At 38.2% G+C, this 18,248-nt stretch overlaps 1 protein-coding gene and 1 non-coding gene across 3 annotated transcripts in view; one reads left to right on the forward strand and one right to left on the reverse strand.

Annotated features, from left to right (window-relative positions):
• SNTB2 (syntrophin beta 2) overlaps positions 1-17,873 on the forward strand; it is a 69,806-nt gene extending 51,933 nt beyond the window's left edge. The window contains exons 4-8 of one of the 2 annotated variants that reach the window (XR_008704577.1): positions 2,228-2,370; positions 8,418-8,614; positions 11,451-11,635; positions 13,307-14,778; positions 16,029-17,873. Coding sequence is in view for 1 of the 2 variants with exons in the window: in XM_055554256.1 (XP_055410231.1) it covers positions 2,228-2,370; positions 8,418-8,614; positions 11,451-11,635; positions 13,307-13,399 (618 nt within the window). In the remaining variant the exon portion in view is untranslated. Of the gene's footprint in view, positions 1-2,227; positions 2,371-8,417; positions 8,615-11,450; positions 11,636-13,306 lie in introns of both variants that reach the window. The other variant, XM_055554256.1, reaches the window with a different exon arrangement.
• On the reverse strand, positions 7,055-7,126 carry TRNAE-UUC (transfer RNA glutamic acid (anticodon UUC)). The gene has a single exon. It is a non-coding gene; the product is annotated as a tRNA-Glu (tRNA).
• Positions 17,874-18,248: the final 375 nt, after the last annotated feature.

Consider the following 18,248-nt stretch of genomic DNA (forward strand, 5'->3'; position numbering starts at 1 on the left):
AACCCTAACATTAGTATCCTTTTTTTCTCTGGCCAAAAACTCGATAGCAGGGGAAAAAAACCACCTCAGCAGTTGAGCCCCAAGGCTGCTTGTACTGATACCGCAACTGAAAGCACGTGCTATATATAGCTGGCGGCATTCTGATTCCAGTGAAGGCAAACAGTACCCTTATAAGTTAAGGCAGATAGGCAAACAGAATGACTGAAACTGAGGTTTCATTTTTCTCCAGTGATTAAGTAGAAGAGGGAAAAGATATTCTCCAAAAGTGAAGGACTCGAAAGAGCTAAAGAATAAACACTTTTTAAAAATTGTATATTGAAAACACAAGTTCTCTGTCTTTAAATTGGATATTGTTTCTATTGACATTGGCAGTTTTCCTTTCTCTTCTTTGGGAAGAAATACATTTAATTCAGATTTCCTAAATGCATATACTGTGACCTAGCATTCACAATCTGTCTTATAACTTAGCAAAAAGAGTTAATTTGAAAAATCAGGTTATCATTTTATCCCTTTGGGAAGATAGATTTTTATATTATTTTCCCTATGAAACATTGTCCATAACAATCTCAGAGACAAAGACTTAGTAATGCATATAAGTTAGAAATCCCTTTGGAGTATCTGTGACCCCAAAATTGAATCCAAGAGAACCTCTTTACAGCTGATACTTTCCCTCCAGACATCACAATCTTAGTCTTTCCCCCTAGACACATAAAATCTTAGAAAGACATCACAATCTTTACCTCTAGACGTATAAAGTCTTAGAAAACTCAGGTTCACCACTAAGGAAAGAATCAATTATTTCTCCCGTATTTTGCTAGAATTCTCAGGGTTGGGTCATGTATTTTGGGCTTTCAGTACGTGGTTGAACATGGGTAGCTTCACTGGCTGGAATTCATTCCCGCTCGTGGAATCCAGTCATAGCTCTAGCAAGAATAGAGGCCCAGTGTAGATGTTACAGCACAGAAATGAACCACTCAGGCCACTTTTCAGATTATAAACGTATTCTTAAAATGCTCTGACATGTTCAAATTATCTTCAGAAGTCATTAAGGAAGAGAAGATAAAAGGTGGATCTGAAGACAAGTGAGAGAAAAGTGATTCATCAATTTAAATTTATCTCGAAGCTGTCAGTGATAGCGAGCTGAAAAGTTGAGGGTTGAAATACTGTTGTTACGCGCTCCCTGCTCAAAGGTCTCATCTTAGGAAGGCAAACATTTTGATGATACCAGGGTTTTACTTGAACATAGTCTTTTGCTTTTTGGCCTTGGATCCTTGACAATACATATAAATAGTGGTTGTTTTCCTTTGTTTTTAAACTATCACAGAGATAACTGAGCTTTATGCAATTAACTGCAATGGTACATTTGAAACTGAAGCATAAACTTCCTGAACTGTAATGGGCAACTCTTTGACAGTAGTTTATATCAGTGTTTTCCAAAATAGAACATAGTTGGTCATTTTGCCATTTTAAAAAGATAAAATAGAAATTATCAGAGTGCATTGTACAAAGGATAGGAATTATGGTTCTTTAGGAAATTTTAAAATTCAGTATTTATATATATGTGTTGAGTTGCAATGTAAAATTTATTTCTTATTGCAAGTCTTGATCAAAAATATTTGAAAAACACTGATGTTTAGATTATACGGACTTGGTAACAGTTTCTGTCTTGCACTTAGAAGATGTTACTCCCACATCAGATATACTAAAACCACTATCATTTTGAACTGAGTGCTATGTATTTAATTAGAATTGGTGATAATTAGTTATTGACATGACTGAGCGACTTCACTTTCACTTTTCACTTTCATGCATTGGAGAAGGAAATGGCAACCCACTCAAGTGTTCTTGCCAGGAGAATCCCAGGGATGGGGGAGCCTGGTGGGCTGCCGTCTATGGGGTCACACAGAGTCGGACATGACTGAAGCGACTTAGCAGCAGCAGCAACAGTTATTGTGGAGTAGGGGAAAGAAACTGTGTCATATCATTAGAAAATGTGTGTAATTCACTCAGGGAGCACTTTCTCCAGCTACACACAATCTACTTCACACCTCCCAGTGGAGAGGCCCTGCCAGTGGGAAGGAATCTGTGGGGCATTTCCTTTGTCTCACATGGGTTAGGATGGGGAGGCAGAATGGAGACCCACTGTCTTAGGTGGTCACTGAAGGAACTTTCACGGTTACATATTATTATAGTTAGCTCTACTTTCTGGATCTCACCTCTGTAACAGGCAAAGCTAGATGGTGGAAGGCAGCAGTGGAGACCTGTCCTCATGGCCGTGACTGAGAAGGACCTGCTGCTTTATGACTGTATGCCATGGACCAGGGATGCCTGGGCATCACCATGTCATAGCTACCCTCTTGTTGCCACAAGGTAAGACTAAAGACAACAAAATATCTGTCCTACTCTGAATCTACTAAGGAATTTTAAAACGACTTCTGTTATCTTTTAGGTGCCTAAAATAGCCTTCAAGCAGCGATGTAGACGATTTAGACAAAAACTTTTCTTTCACAACACTATTGATCATTTTTGCAGCTCCTAGCTCAGAATATATGGTTTCTGTCACTAGTATTTTTGTGTGTATTTTTTAAGTTGTCGAAGCAGCTCCCTAACTGCTCTTCTCAAGACTTGCTTACTCATGAAGATAAATAAATTGTGTTTTGGTGTTTTCTTTCCCTTATTGACTGTGACTAGAAAACCACTGAAATTGTGGCAGCATTTTGACCGAGTGATGAAATCATTTAAACCAGAATGTGGTACTGTGGATAAACTACACAACTCAGCCAAAATATTCTTCAACTTCTCTTTCTAGTATAAGAGTACAATTTGATTCCATCAAGTAAACATTTATTTGACCTGAAGCAACAGGATGTTTCTAGTATGCCAGATGTAGGGAGCTGGAAGGAAAAGAAAGGAGAAGTGTAGATTTGGAGGCCAATATGTCTTAAGAAATAACCAGACACTAGTTATCTAGTGTGAAACTAGGAAACATATTCACATTCAGTGTTAATTTGGGCTTAAAAAAGAATCCAGTTTTGATACAGCTCAAAAACTACACATTAAAAAGGAGCCCCACAAAGAAGTACTTGGCGGTCAAAAAGGCTAAATGATGGCGTCCTCTAGTACGTCCCATGGGGAGCAGTGTAGGGGCTCCTGCTTTCAGGAGACAAAGATTCATGTGAGGAAAGAATTCTTAAATTACAGGAAGACTTCTACGTTATGTAGGATTTCCTTCAATTTGCCAAGTTCCCTTATATATATCATTATTTTTTAAAAATACAATTTTCACATAGCTTTTCAGAAGTTTCTCTGTAATTTAGAGCTGTAGCCCTTAGATCACAGAATAGAGATGAAGGATTTATTGAGCCTCAGAGTTAGAGAGGTGTGCCCTGTTTAATTCCTTCAGGATATAAGGGTCCTGCAGAAAGGGCCTTGATGATTCAATAGCAAAGGCAGATAGTCTCTGATAAATAAATTAATTAATTATAGCTCAAAAATCAAAGAACACTGTTAGGGTGATATAAATTAACATGAGTTACTATTTACATTGGCTTGCATATTTGCAGATTCTTAGAAACCAAAGCTGATCTAATAGTTGATATTTTGGGATGGTCAGGGAATTAAGTAAAAGAAAGTGATAAATGAAGAGGATTTTTATTTTATTCTTCTTATTTCATTTGACACATTTCCTGAGGTTAAAGCCAAGTGCCCGATAGAGGTAGAGAATTAGATACAGGTGCTGTAGATTTTGCAGGATGTGCATTTTGTAGTCTTTTCCTATATGCCTTCTTTGGAAAAGAAAAAGATCCAGAGAAAGCATGGCTACTTGACAATGTGGAAAATTGAGTGGTGGTATGCTTATGGGATTTATGGGGCCAAAGCCGCCTTTGCATGAGCTCATCGGGCCTTCCCACTAAGGGGGCCCTTTTGACAGTGTGTTCTAACCAACTGCTGTGCAGCAAGAGTCCAGCAGCTGGTTTGAATTAGTTTCCCTCTGCCAAATATTTCATAATCAAATCTGTAGGAAAAATTCTCCTGGACTTTATATTTTTTTAAGGTCTGATTTGAGATTAGCAATCAAACTGAATATGGGGGAATACACCCTGACACTTTGCTCACACTCTGTATTACTTGGATTGTATGTGGAGTAGTTTTGAAACTCATTTAACTCTTGCTGAGGTAGCTAATGTGTAATTGGCATGTTGGTTCTACAGGGATCAGCTCAGGGAGGTGGTTCTCAAATAATACTTTTGTGGATCTCTGGGGATACCCTCTTCAGGGCGTCTGTAAGTTCAAAACTGTTTTCACAGTAATACTAACATGTTGTTTGCTTTTCTCACTGTTGACATTTGCACTGAGTTTGGAAAAATTGCTTATCATGAATCAAGGCAGTTGGCACCGAACTGTATGGCCTTGCAGGGAGAAAACATGCCAATTTAACCTCAGAATGCCTTTGTTGAGGCAGAAAATTGCTAGTTTTATTTAATCTCAGCCCTTGAGTATTCATCTTGTTGATAATCTGTGAGATGATGTGGGAAGTGCTTAGAGTCTACTTCTGCTGCATATGGAGGTGTGATGGTTTGCTGCAAAGAAAAGCATGTGTGGTTTTTGTGAGCTGAACTCGCTGTTTTTTTTTGTTTTTGTTTTTAATGGAACACCACTTTCCCTTTAAAAAAAAAAAAAACTGACTGACAGACTATGGCTATTCAGACTTGGGTATTTGTCAGACTTTTAATTCTTTCTAAAATAAAATTCAAAATGAATTTGTCATTTAAAGACAACACTGATGGTATTTGTTAACAATTAAAAATTTCTATCTTTCAAACAAAAAATTAGAATTCTGGAAAACTTGTGTCTCTCACTATAAATTTTGACAGCTTCCTAGTACTTAAAGACTTATGTGATGAGATCAGTGGCAATATTACCAAATGTGACTTTTTTATATAATAAAATGCTTTTAACATTTGGAAATGTGCATAACTCAATGAAAAAATATATTCCAAATGACCAATTCAGTTGCATGCTGCAAAATCATGCAAGGGTAAAAAAATCTATTCAAGCTGCAAGAGAGACCATTGGATTTTTTAATGTAACAAGATAATTGAGGGTTTCCTGGTGGCTCAGTGGTAAAGAATTTGCCTGCAATGCAGGAGAAGCAGGTTCGATCCCTGCTTTGGAAAGATCCCCTGGAGAAAGGCATGACAACCCACTCCAGTATTCTTGCCTGGAAAATCCCATGGATAAAAGAGCCTGGAGGTCTACAGTCCATGGGGTCCCAGAGTCAGACACAACTGGAGCAACTTTGCACACATAAAAACTTTATTGATAAGGTTTCAGATCCTACCTTGCAACTAACCTTTAAGAAACTACTTGTTGATTTTTGGTTTGGTGGACAGAAAGATAGCCATAATTATCTGAAATAGCTATTAAAAGACTCTTTCCTTGTCCAACTGCATACCTGTGTGAGGCTGAGTATACTTCAGCTACATACTGTGGCAGAATACAGATACACATAAGAGAATTCATCTGTCTTTTATTAAGCTGTATATGAAAGAGATTTGAAAAAAATTAAAACAGTGCCAGTCTTCACATTCATTTTGAAAAATATTATTAATAAAAGTATGTTATTATATTAGCACCTAATAGGTTTGTTATTTTTATTTTAAAATGAATTAATATTTTAAAGATTTATCAGTTTTAATTTCTCGTTATAGTAAATATACTGTATTTCCTAATATAGTAAATACAGTGCGAAGAGCAGGTGGCGCATGGGGCTTCTCATTGCCATGGCTTCTCTAGATGTAGAGCCCGGGCTCTAGGCGCGTGGGCTTGTGTAGTTGCGGCACATGGACTTACTAGCTGCAGCTTCTGGGCTCTAAAAACACAGGCTCAGCAGTGGTGGCACATGGGTTTAGTTGCTCTGCAGCGTATGGGATCTTCCTGGACCAGGGATCAAGCCTGTATCTCCTGCATTGGCAGGCAGATTCTTTACCACTGAGCCACCAGGGGAGCCCTAAAGTTTAATGCTTTTTAATATTTTCACAGAGTTATGCAATTACCACAGTCAATATTAGGACACTTGAATCACCCCAAAAAAGAAACTCCTTACCCACTAGCATTCACTCTTCATTTTCCTCTCCCTCAGCCCTAAACAACCCAAAGTTAGCTATGGGTTTTTTTATAGGTACACTTCATCTGAGTGATGAAGTTCCCTTCTATTCCACATTTGTTGAGTGTTTTCAATTTTGGATTTAATTAAATGATTTTGGATTTGTTAAAATGTTTTTTCCAAGTCTATTACAGTGATCTTGTAGGTTCTGTCCTTTATTCTATTTATATGGTTTTACTTATCAGTTTATAAATCAATTTTAAAACAATTTTTAAATTGAATCAATTTATAAATAAATTACCATATTGATTTTGAATATTAAACCAACCTTGTACTTCTGAGATAAATCTTATTTGGTTTTGCTAGATTCAATTTGCTAATAATTTGATGAGAACTTTTGTGTCTTTTATTTATGAATTATCTTGGTCTGTGGTTTTTCTTTTCTTGAGATGTCTTTGGTCTGGGTATTAGGGTGTTACTGGCCTCATAGAAAGAGTTGGGAGGTATTCCCTCCTCTTCTGTTTTTTGGAAGACTTTATAAAGAATTGGTACTGATTCTTAAATTTTTGATAGAATTCATCAGCAAAGCCATCTGGGATTAAGATTTTCTTTGTAGGAAGCTTTCCACTATTAGTTGAAGGGATTTTTAAAATGCTTTAACAGTCATACTTTCTTAGACAATGTTCTGCTCTTTCCCTTTTATCTGAAAATATTTTTTAGTTCATGAATGTCACATTTCTTATCTTTGACCTCGAAACCCTATTCTTAGGAGCATCTCATAGGGCAGAATATGTAGGACACATTGTAGAAACTAAGGTTCTTTCTTGCTTATGTTTCTCATGTTTTTTTCTCTTCTCTGTTTTGTTTCATTGCTGTCTCATTCTTGATTTGACTCTTCTCCCCAGGATGATTTTTTTGGGCCATGCTGCACAGCCTATGGGATCTTAGTTCCCTGGCCAGGATTTGAACCCAGGCCACAGCAGTGAAAGTGCTGAATCCTACCCATTGGACTGCCAGGGAATTCCTAGAACTCACTTTTTCAAGTAAAAAGATGTCACATCATTTTTTTTTTGTTTTTTTTGTTTTTTTTGTAGTAGAGTAGTGTCATATTTTAAGTGAATGAGAGTCAAGAGCTGTAGCCAAGTAGTTCCAAAGTTTCTTTTTTATGACTGAATAATATTCCATTGTATGTACATACCACATTTTATCTACTCATCAAGTGATGGATATTTGAGCTATTTCCACTTTTAGGCTATTAAGAATAATGCTGATATGTACATTTGTGAACAAATTTTTATTCTAATATATGTTTTTATTTCTCTTGGGTATGTACCTAGGAGTGGAATAGTTGGATCATATGGTACCTCTGTTTAACTTTTTGAGGAACCAGTCAGTTTAAAAAAAAAAGAAAAAATCATGGTCTATCTTTGGCCTATAGTAGCCTCTTCAGCTGGACTTCTGAGCCTTTTTGATAGGGCTTTTATATAAAAGTATTTGAGGACTTCCCCAGTGGTCTAGTGGTTAAGACTCCATGCTTCCACTGCAGGGTACATGGGTTCAATCCCTGGTCAAGGAAGTTCTGCATTGTGTGGCAAAAAAAAAAAAAAAAGATATTTGAGAATTGCCATATTAGCTGTTATGATAGAACAGTATATTTTCTGCTGTAGATCTGACATTCTCCAGGAGACAATAAAAAGATCAGGTGTTGCCCAGGGAGAGAGAGGATAAGTAGGCAGTATACTGAGGATTTTCAGAGCAATGAAAATTCTCTGTATATAATAATAATGGCTATATGTATTTATATTGATATATTTGTCCAAACCTGGATTTTGACTGATTATGATGTATTGGTATACATTTATCCTTGGTAAAAAATTGCCATTCTGGTGATACTGACAGTGGGGGAGGATATGCCTGTTTGTGGCTTATTTCTTAATCAAAATTGAGTCTTTTTTTTTTTTTGACATGCCTAGCCTCTTGGGAGAGCTTCCCTAGTGGCATTGTAAAGAGGTGGACACGACCAAGTGACTAAGCACAGTACAGCCTTTCATGGGAGCATGAAAAAGCAAATGGGAAATTGGGGTTCTTGGGCCATCTGACCTAGTGTTCTGCTTGTGACACCAGGAGTCATTTTTATGGGAAAACAGAATAGTATCTATGTCAAAGACTATAATCTTGTTTTGAGATATACTTACCTAAAAAATGCTGATGACGTTTATAATTTTCTGCATTTTTATCAGCATAAATTGCTGAGATTGTCCTCTGACAGTACATTAATGACTTTTGAACTTTGCTGTGTTTGTGGTCCTAGGCTGGTTCATTCTGGCTCTGGGTGTCGCTCACCCTCCCTTGGATCTGACCTGACATTCGCCACCAGGACAGGCTCTCGGCAGGGCATCGAGATGCATCTCTTCAGGGTGGAGACACACCGGGATCTGTCCACCTGGACCCGAATACTCGTTCAGGGCTGCCATGCAGCTGCTGAGTTGATCAAGGAAGTCTCTCTAGGTATAGATCCTGGCATTTCATTCCTAACAGTAATTAAATGGAACTGTCATTCTTTATTTTAAAGTAAAAATCATTATCCTGTGTGCCAGACTTAAAAATGTTCTGAAATAAGACACCTGAAGGTGATCATGATGGAAAGAAACTGAGTTTCTCTATTTCAGTAGCAAAGTTTTCGTAAGTTTTTTATGTGACTCTGAACACATTCACAACAGTTTCTGTACAACATAACATGGCAGTTTTACTCTTCATTATTTAAATATTTAATAATGTGAGGACTCATTTACTAAATACTAGGTGTGTTGACCCTCTTGTTAAGATTTGGAACATGGATAGACACCCTTAAAAGTGCGACCATCTGGAAGAGCTTATATCTGTAGAAAAGCGAAGAATCTGGAATTGGGGTTTCTGTTGCAAAGTTGGAAGAGGTGTGCCCAGTAAGTACTGAAATGAGCATCTAAAGGAAGTCAAGCTGGTGGTCTCTTTCCATTGTTGGAGCGCCCTCTTGTGGCTTGTCTGTATGAATTTGAAGGGATGGGTTCATGTGTGTCTGTGTATATGGTTATATATAGATATTTCCAGATTGCTTTTCATTTTAACGAGAACACAGAGTTGTCAAAATTAAGACACAATTACAGTTTCTAATATGGTTTTAATTACTTTGAACATCTTGCCTGGAAGTTGGTTTAGTTTTGCTCCTGTTTTCTTAAATTTTGTTTCCTAAACCTAGTTTTACAGGATTTATGTAAAAAGAGAAAATGTTTGAGAGCAGAAAGTCTTGTGATTTATCTTCCTTTCCGTTGCTTTTGGAAAGTGAGGGGTCTCTGTGGCTTTAGAACTGCATGAGCAGCATTTCCATGGGCCATCTTCTAACAGTGACACCAGACAGCTTTTTCAGTGTTGTAACAATTCTTCAGCTGTTTAGGACGTGCTCTGTATTTTCCTTACAACCACAACGACGGTTCAAGCGATGACACCAATGGCTAGATCCCGCCTTGGAATTTGACCAAAGTCACCACACCACACTGTCTTTCTCACTTGCTGTCTCCCACCCGTTGTGATTGGTCACCACATTAAGGACTCTGGGACTCTGGTTTTTGTCTTGGCCACAGAATGTGATTTCTGGGATGGAGAAGTCTTCAGTTGGACAGGCTGGATGCCCTGTGTCCTTGTGTGGAGTCCCAGGGGTCTGGCACTGGCACATGGGGTCACCATATCTTCAAGTATCTGGAGAGATATGCTTCCCAAAACAAAGAGTACAATGTGGCTTTTGAACATTTTTTAGTTTTGTGTTGTTCCTTTGGTGTCTGTAAACTTCGTATTACAGGAAAGCAAAACCTATTCAGTCTTTGGCTCACAATTGTTTAAATACAAATGGCTTGAATAGAGAGAAAATAAGGACCACCTGGTTCCTTATATTTTTAAATGGACAAAAGAAACTTGTTTTTTGGTAATTTTGAATTTTTTTGTTCTCATTCACAGCTCTATTTCAATATTTTACCTTGGTAATACTTTTCATTTCCACAATTCAAGTCAGTTGATATACTTATTAATCACTTATTCTGTATTTAGAGCTTTCCAGACATACTAAACTGGCTGAAAGTAAATCACTCTGCAAAGAACCAGGATTTCTTTAAAATGTGTGTGTGTGCATGTCCTCATGCGTGGTGCAGGCGCTTAGTCTGTTACACCTTTAATAGGGTGTGTGTGCTTGGTGTGCACATACACATGTATACACAGACATAAATAAGCCGGCATGTCCTTCAGATGCATGTTACCACCTTATTCTGTTACATTGTTGGCTCCTTTTCTGAAGTAATTAATATTCAGAGTTCATTGTGCAAAACTCTCCTCTGTGAGTTATTCCTTTTCCTTATTTCTTGAACACGCCAGCTGCCTTGACTGCATGTTTTTCATGTCCAGTGAGAGGATACATTGGTCTGGGTATGAGGACTTGCTTGTTTGGGAACCATCCTTCCTGCTCACAGCATTCTTCCTCTCTCGGCTCTGGCCCTTTGAGTGATGATGAACTTGGCTCTCAGAGGACTGTGTTAATTCCTATGGGGCATAGGGCCTCTCACCAGTAGCCCCTGTACTAACAATAAAACAGCTTAAATGTTGGTGAAACCGGGACTTCACCAGTCTTGACAGGAGACATTTGCCAATCTTGATGATCAGTTCTTTTGGTCCCATCAATTCAGACGTATCTTTTCGAATTTTATCTTTGGTAGGACTGACAGTGTGACTTCCCAACTACCAACCATGTCACTGCCCCTGAAAGGTGTCTCTGCCTTTTGTCATTTGGCTGTTCCTCCTTGCGCACTCAAAACCTTCTTCCTACTCCTCACTGCCTGTCAGGTTTGACCACATTTTTGGGCCTTTCTCAAGTCCCATTCCTCCAGGAAACCATTCCTCAACTTGGGCCTTATTGAGTTTGGTATTTAGTCCTATTCTATACCCTTTACCTTAAGCAATTAGGGATTTCACATCTACGCCTGTCACTTATGAGGTCTTGAGAGCAGAGACCATGCCTCTTACTTCTCCAGCACCCCACACAGCCTCCTGTCCACACAGTGTTCAGTTGATACTCACTGAATTGAACTGAATCAGATCAGATGTCAAGTAAAGTTATGGTAATTTCTTCTTCATCGCAATCAAGATGTTGACTTGAGTGACCAAAACAGAATTCACTTCAGGACATTCCAAATAGGTTAGGTATCACATATTCTCAGAAAGCTTCTTTTCCCTTTTCCCTTGTTTGAAGTCAGAAGAAGCCTTTGTCACTCTCTTAACTGAAGTAGGAACTTCATCAGTGATGTCTGTTGCTTGTCTTCAATAGGCTGCACGTTAAATGGCCAAGAGGTGAGACTCACCATCCACTATGAAAGCGGGTTCACTATCTCCAGGGAAAACGGAGGCTCCAGTAGCATCTTATACCGCTACCCCTTCGAAAGGCTGAAAATGTCTGCTGATGATGGCATCAGAAATCTGTATCTGGATTTTGGTGGTCCCGAAGGAGAACTGGTAAGCATGTTTCTGAAAAACATGTTTATTCTAATAGGTATTTTCTTTCTTATCATTTCTTACCTCTTGTTATAGAAAATTATGGACTTACCATCTAATATTCCATTTGAAGCCAAGGAAATTCTTCTTCACGTTTCAAAGATGCATGGGTTTGGCTTTGGGGTTTTGTTTTGTGTTTTCCCCACATTAGGGAATCATTGCCTTTTTAAAGTTTTGTTTGAATATCAGCAAGAGAAATTAGATAACCTTATAAGAAACAGGCTTTTGTCAAATGTAAGATATAAAATACTAAACCTGGCACACTTTAATAAATGAGTTCTATCCATTGCTGTTATCAGCAATTTGTTGGGATAAGAGTTAAAAGTAGTAGTGACTTAGTTGCTATAGAAATTCTGCTGGTCAGAAAAAAAAATGCAAATATATGTCCATACTCCCATCATCTGTTTTGACTTCCTTGTCCTTTAAAGGAAATTCGCACAGGAATTCTTGAGTCCCCTTGGAGAACAAGAGAAGTGTGTCAAGGGTACTTCAGAAACCAGAAATTATGATAAAGGACTCAAAAAGTCATGCCTCTATGTCTTATGGTATTGAGCCAGTAGTTCAAGTTTTGTCTTATATGTGAAATCTTATGTCTATTGATATAGTCACAACAGGTATAAATTTGGAAAACAGAATCTTGAAGTTTTAGAACTAACAGAGATCTTAGGAATAATATAGTTCAAACTCCAAATGAGAAAACTGTGACTAGTAATCTTTTAAATGATGAACCTTTAGGAAACTATGGATAGCCATGGACTTCAAAAGCCTGTTGAAGCCTATTCATCGGATGTCAGCTGTCCAAATTAGAGGCCTGAGCTTAGGAAGGTATAGCTAGCCCTCCCAACTAGCTTCAAGATTTGCTATTCCCACCACAAACTGATAAGGGGTGTCAAAAATCTTAATAGATGATCACACTTCAGCTGCATTCACTGATTCCCTGTGGGAAATATACTTACAGTTACTGGTTTCCATATAGGATATTCCTCTTTTCTTTACCTCTTCTACTTTTAAGTTCTTCCTACCTGGCATGGTGGAATCTAGTACACCCCTAATAGTGTCCTAATTGTGGATGTGAACTCTCACGCTAGTGTTTAATTATGCCATGGAATAGCCTTACTTCTGAGTATATTTCCATTTGCAGCTCTAATTGCCCAAGTGTGGCCATAAATCTGGCACATCCTTTACCCAAGTTCTTTTTAAAAAGTAGTTTCCCTGGTGATCCAGTGGTTAAGAATCCACCTTGCAATGCAAGGGACACAGGTTCAATTTCTGGTCCAGGAAGATCCCACATGCCAGGGACCAACTAAGCCTGTGTGCCACAATTACTGAGTCAGCACTCTAGAGCCTGTGAGCTATGACTGCTGAAGCCCGAGCTCTCTTTCGCCCATGCTCTACAATAAGAGAAGCCACCGAAATGAGAAGCCCAAGCACCACAAGGATGGGTAGCCCCCACTCGCCACAACCAGAGAAAGTTTTCCTTCTCAAAGAAGCAAAGACCCAGCACAGGCAAAAAATTAATGAATAAATCTTTTTTTTAAAAGTAGAATATCATGTTCAAATTTGTTTACTTTGCACGTTTGTGTATTAAAGCATCTCTATATAGTAGTGATAATTAATGTCCTTTCTCCACAGACCATGGACCTGCACTCCTGTCCGAAGCCGATTGTATTTGTGTTGCACACATTCTTGTCGGCCAAAGTCACTCGCATGGGACTGCTTGTATGAGCAGCAAAAAAAAAAAAAAAAAATCAGTTAAAGAGCCTTGAATGTCATAAGAAGTATTTACACCTCAAAAAAAAAAAAAAAAAAAGCACAAAAAGAAAGCTCTTTGCTCTCTCCTCCAGCACAGTGCCTTGACAAGGACATGCAAATCACTGCTGAAATGTAACCATGTTTAAAGAAGAGCTTGCCTTTTACAAGCTACCTTGGCCAGAAATTCTAGGACTCTAATAAGCTCCAAAATGAATCTGTTAATTTATTGTCTAGTCTCCTAATGTGGTTTCTAAGTAATTAGGTTTATTTCCCTTGCTAAGAAGGGTGGTTCATTCTTTTTCATTTTGGGCGTAATCAAACATCTAAGTTTTCTTCTCCTCCTCCTTCCAGTAGAATTTGTTTCAGGCTTAACCTTGACCACTTACTTAGAACAACCATCCCTTCACAGGTGCTAGTTTGCAGCAGCCTGGGCTTCTTGGTCACTCTGTGTAGGTTAGACATTTGGTTGGAATTTACTGTCCTTATTTACTCCTCCTACCCTCAGAAGTCCTTGAATTGTATCACCAAAGGGTTCTTCACATGTCCTGGCTCTCCCTGTATCCCACCCTGACCATCACATCCCGCCACATCACTGGCTTTGTCAAACCTAAGTGCTCACTTTAGGACTTAGAACTTAGGAGATTTGATTTGCCTTGCTTTCCACTCCCTTTCTAGTAGTGACCAACTTGAAGAGCAAGTTGGTAACCACTGCTCTGAAAGCAAAGTTTTGCTTGTTTTAGGATTTTCTGATTTTTCTCTTTGGTAGGAGCCAGGGGATAAGATTTCTTTTAAAAGAAAATCCTCATTTTAGCTGAAGCCATTTTTTATTGCTGACCAAATGTGCCTTTGGTGAGGGTTAATGGAGCTTTATTAGTCACTGTTTGAATAACTGGATATCACTGCCATTCCAGGGAAGTCATCTATTCTAATTTTGAGGAACAGTCTTTGAGGTGGGTTTCCTTAGTGTGGTATCTTTTCCAACTGGTAGATCTTTTGAAGCAAGATAAATCCTGCAGAGCCAGCTTGTTTTAAAGAGTACACATCAGTGAAGCCAGCACACCTTCCGCACAAACATCGTGTCGCGTCGCTTTGGGCTGTGTGAGCCCAGGCGGGATCCAAGCCCAGGCCCTCTCCCTCCGGGGCAGCAGAGTGGCATCCGTCAGCACTGCTCACTCAGTGCTGGCTCAGTGACACCTCCTGCAGTGGGCAGGGCAACGAGATCATGGAACAGCTACCTGGGCTTCGCTCAGCATCACCAGATGTGTCATCAGAAGACCACAGCAGCAGCGAAAGTGCTGGTTCTGCGGTACTGGAGAACTGCATTCAGCTTCTTTTTCCTAATTATGAAGGAGGTATATATCTGAAACCATTTACAACAGTATAATAGCTATATAAAATGTCAAGGTTAGTACAGTCCCCAGATCCAAAAGAAAAGATAACATTGACTTGGCTGTCCTCTGTGCTCTCTGCGGAAGGGTCTAGGAATAGTTCTCATTTACTAGAGTCATTAGGAATGCCATAGAGGATGTATGTACTATGGAGGGTGTTGGAGGATAGCAATCCAAAGATAAGAAAGAAAAAAAAAAAAACACCCACAGATGTACTATTTGCAAAGAGCTATTTGGTTTGAGCGCAGACAAACCTATAGACAGGAGGACATAGAGCAGACCAATGAGCAGAGACGGTTCAAATTAGACTTTGTAAACTCATTGTCTTCCCCCGCCCCATAAGTCAGTTCTTCTCCCAACTCCAGTCCCCAAAATGTTCTACTTAAAACTGGAAATTAAAATCGAGGCTAGAATATAACTTTTAAGAGCTTTTCTTATGTTTTGAAATTTCATAAATCTAAGTTTGGTTCCATCTGGGATATGTTGCAAGTCAGAGAAGAAGGAAAATATCTTGAAGATCCAGCTAAGATTTCCAGAAGCAGAATGTCAACACACAATACCCTCAGATAAGTGAGCTTAGATGCTTTTTGCAGTGAGAGTATTATTAATCTGAGAAGTTGAACAATACAGTCATAGACTTCGCAGCAAAGTCATTTGGTGAGGTTTTCTGTGTTAGTATGAAAGGCTAATAAGACACTGAGAATTTTTTCTGGGGCAACTTCTGAGCCACACTGCTCATTCCTTATATGAAAAAGATCTATTAAAGAGGTGTGATTTAAATGTGGGCAGGAGAGGTAAGGCATTGTGTGCATTTTGGCTCATTTTGCTCAAGGTTTAACTGTCATAGCACCAAGATCCCTAGGGTTTCTTAACATCTTTTGAGTCTTGATGCGAAATGAAAGTGTATGGGGGGTTTCCTTTGACCACAAGCACCCCCAAGAGCAAGAGCCCTTCAGCTGCTTGTTTAACAAATGTCAGCAGCTTTCCAATCATGGGTAACTAGGTTGTTCTTCAAGTAAGTATGTTTGTGGGACTCTCATACCACAGATGAAGTGCTTTTTATGAATGAGACAGCCTTGGTAAATAGGTATTTTGTATCAAGATGCCAAAATGTGGCAAATTATCTTCAAATAGTAACTGCAGATGGGCAGTTTTGATATTTTACCTCTTTTCTAGAACAGCTGACTTTTCATTTCTCTTTCATTTTGAACTAGGAAGACTGTTGAGGATGTGGTGGGCTTCCCTGTGTCAAGTGGAAGGGAGCCGCAGAGTAGCATCCCTCATCCTGATGGACCCGTCCTGTGTCCTCAGGACCCACCTGAGGGTGTAGACGTCTTCTCCACATTCCACACAGATGCCTACAAGCAGCCAGCTGGGGTGTGAGCGTTCCTCCTCCTCATTCTCTAAAACTTCTCCCCTCCGTCTCCAAAAATAAAAAAAAAGGAAAGGAAGAAAAGGCTCAATTATACTTTTTCTGGAAAATGTGAGTCCTTTCCTCAAGTCTTCAAACAAACCTTACCTGGAAATTAGTATCTAATTTTTTATATGAAGAAATACCTTAATGTATGTTTATACAGTATTTATTAGGTAGTCATAACTGTAAACTCACCTACCTAGAAAAGTTTCAGATTAAATATTGGGACATGTACAGGAATAAAAAATATTACTTTGAAGGTCATTTGCCTATTTTAAAGCCATGTTTTAGCACCTTTTAGGCTAGGCGAAGTCTGATAGTGCCTGTTCCTGTCATCTGTACTCAAAGTTATTGAAAATTATTGCATGCAGGCGAGATCAAAGTGTTTATTTCCTATATTTTTATAAGTGGAAAAATCTCTCTGACCAACAAATAATTAAAGTTGTTACTGATTATTCTCTTAATTTATCATCCTAACAGAATGGTAACAAAGCTTTTTTCAGCTGATTACATGCACTTAGCTAATAAACCAAAATTTACTCTTTAAAAAAAATTTAAGCTGTGTGGAATCTGGACAAGACTACATTTCACTGTAAATGGTTTTGAGGGACAAAAGTGTGTTCACTTTTGAGAAAAAGTTATAATGGATTGTTTTTAATTTTGAGAGAACCTCCAGTCTTCTTGTTTAATTTATATCCATATTTTTAAATTCAAATTGTAAGCTGCTATGCAAAATCTATTAAAAGCCCTACCTACTTAAAAAGTTATAAACATTTTTGAAGTTTTCAGGGAAGACCTGTAGACTTAAGCACTTTCTCTGCTTTTTTTTTTTTCTTCTTATATCTTAGACACGCTGAATTATGTTATTATTTTCACTGGTTATAAGCTATTGATTGTACATAATATTTAAACCATCCAAATATCCAGCATACATTTCCATGTCACTGCCATCCACTATTGATGCCGTGAATGAAATGGCTGGTTAGAAAGCCAAAGGTCATTTTTTTCCCCCCAATATCCAATGAAGAAGTAAAAAGCTAGATCTCTTTTGTCTCAAAGCATACTGAGATCTGCATATCTGTGTATGGAAGAGAGACTGATTTGGGATTCTGCTTAAACTTTAAGTTGTATTTGATTATAGTCATATTCATTTGTTTTACTGATGTCTATCAGATATATTACATGCCAAGTGGTACTACATCCTGTTGGAAATACCTTTCATTTAAATATGAATTCTTATCATGGCTTTTTTTCCCTCCATTAGATCAAAGTAGAGGAATCTGCCATTTTCTACCATTCTATGTCCCTACTTGAATTGCTTGGTGATCTAGAATTATTTTGTTATACATACTGTCTTTAAAAACTGACAGCAGCAGTCCTCCCACCCCTGCCCACCTTTTTAAGCTGTATGTTTCACTGTGCTGGGCATGGAGACACTCATTAAATGTGTGATGACAGACAATTCTAAAATAATTATGCTGTATATCAGGATTATGTGTTTTTGAGCAATATAGCTACTTCTATGGTAAATGATATTAAGTGAAATTTATTTTACACTAGTAATAGACTACATAGGTGGTTGATTTGAAACCCTTTCCCTAAAGCACACACACACACAAACATACTTCTAGCAGATCAGTAATTTCCAGTTAAGGTACAATTAATAGACACATAGAACACATCTGTCTCTTCAACACTAGCTAAACTGCCAACTGGAAGAATGGTTGCTATGTATTAACTTTAAAAAATATCTTAACAGGATTTCTTCTTTTATCAACTTGAGCTGAATTTCTTGTCACCTCTGTTCTTACTTTCCACTTTAGCTGACTGAACCAAAGCTTATTCTGGTTTTAAAAGTAAATCTACCCTTGATGTAATGCACAAATATGCCATATATTGCTTGCTCTCCAATGAACATTTGATTGTATTCAACAAAAGTCTATCATATGACCTGTAATCTTTGAATTGCCACAAAATAGATTGCTTGAAACTAAAAAGATGTAACAGAGAAATGATACTT

This window comes from Bubalus kerabau, chromosome 17 (genome assembly GCF_029407905.1).
Source record: "Bubalus kerabau isolate K-KA32 ecotype Philippines breed swamp buffalo chromosome 17, PCC_UOA_SB_1v2, whole genome shotgun sequence".
Classification (NCBI taxonomy): domain Eukaryota; kingdom Metazoa; phylum Chordata; class Mammalia; order Artiodactyla; family Bovidae; genus Bubalus; species Bubalus kerabau.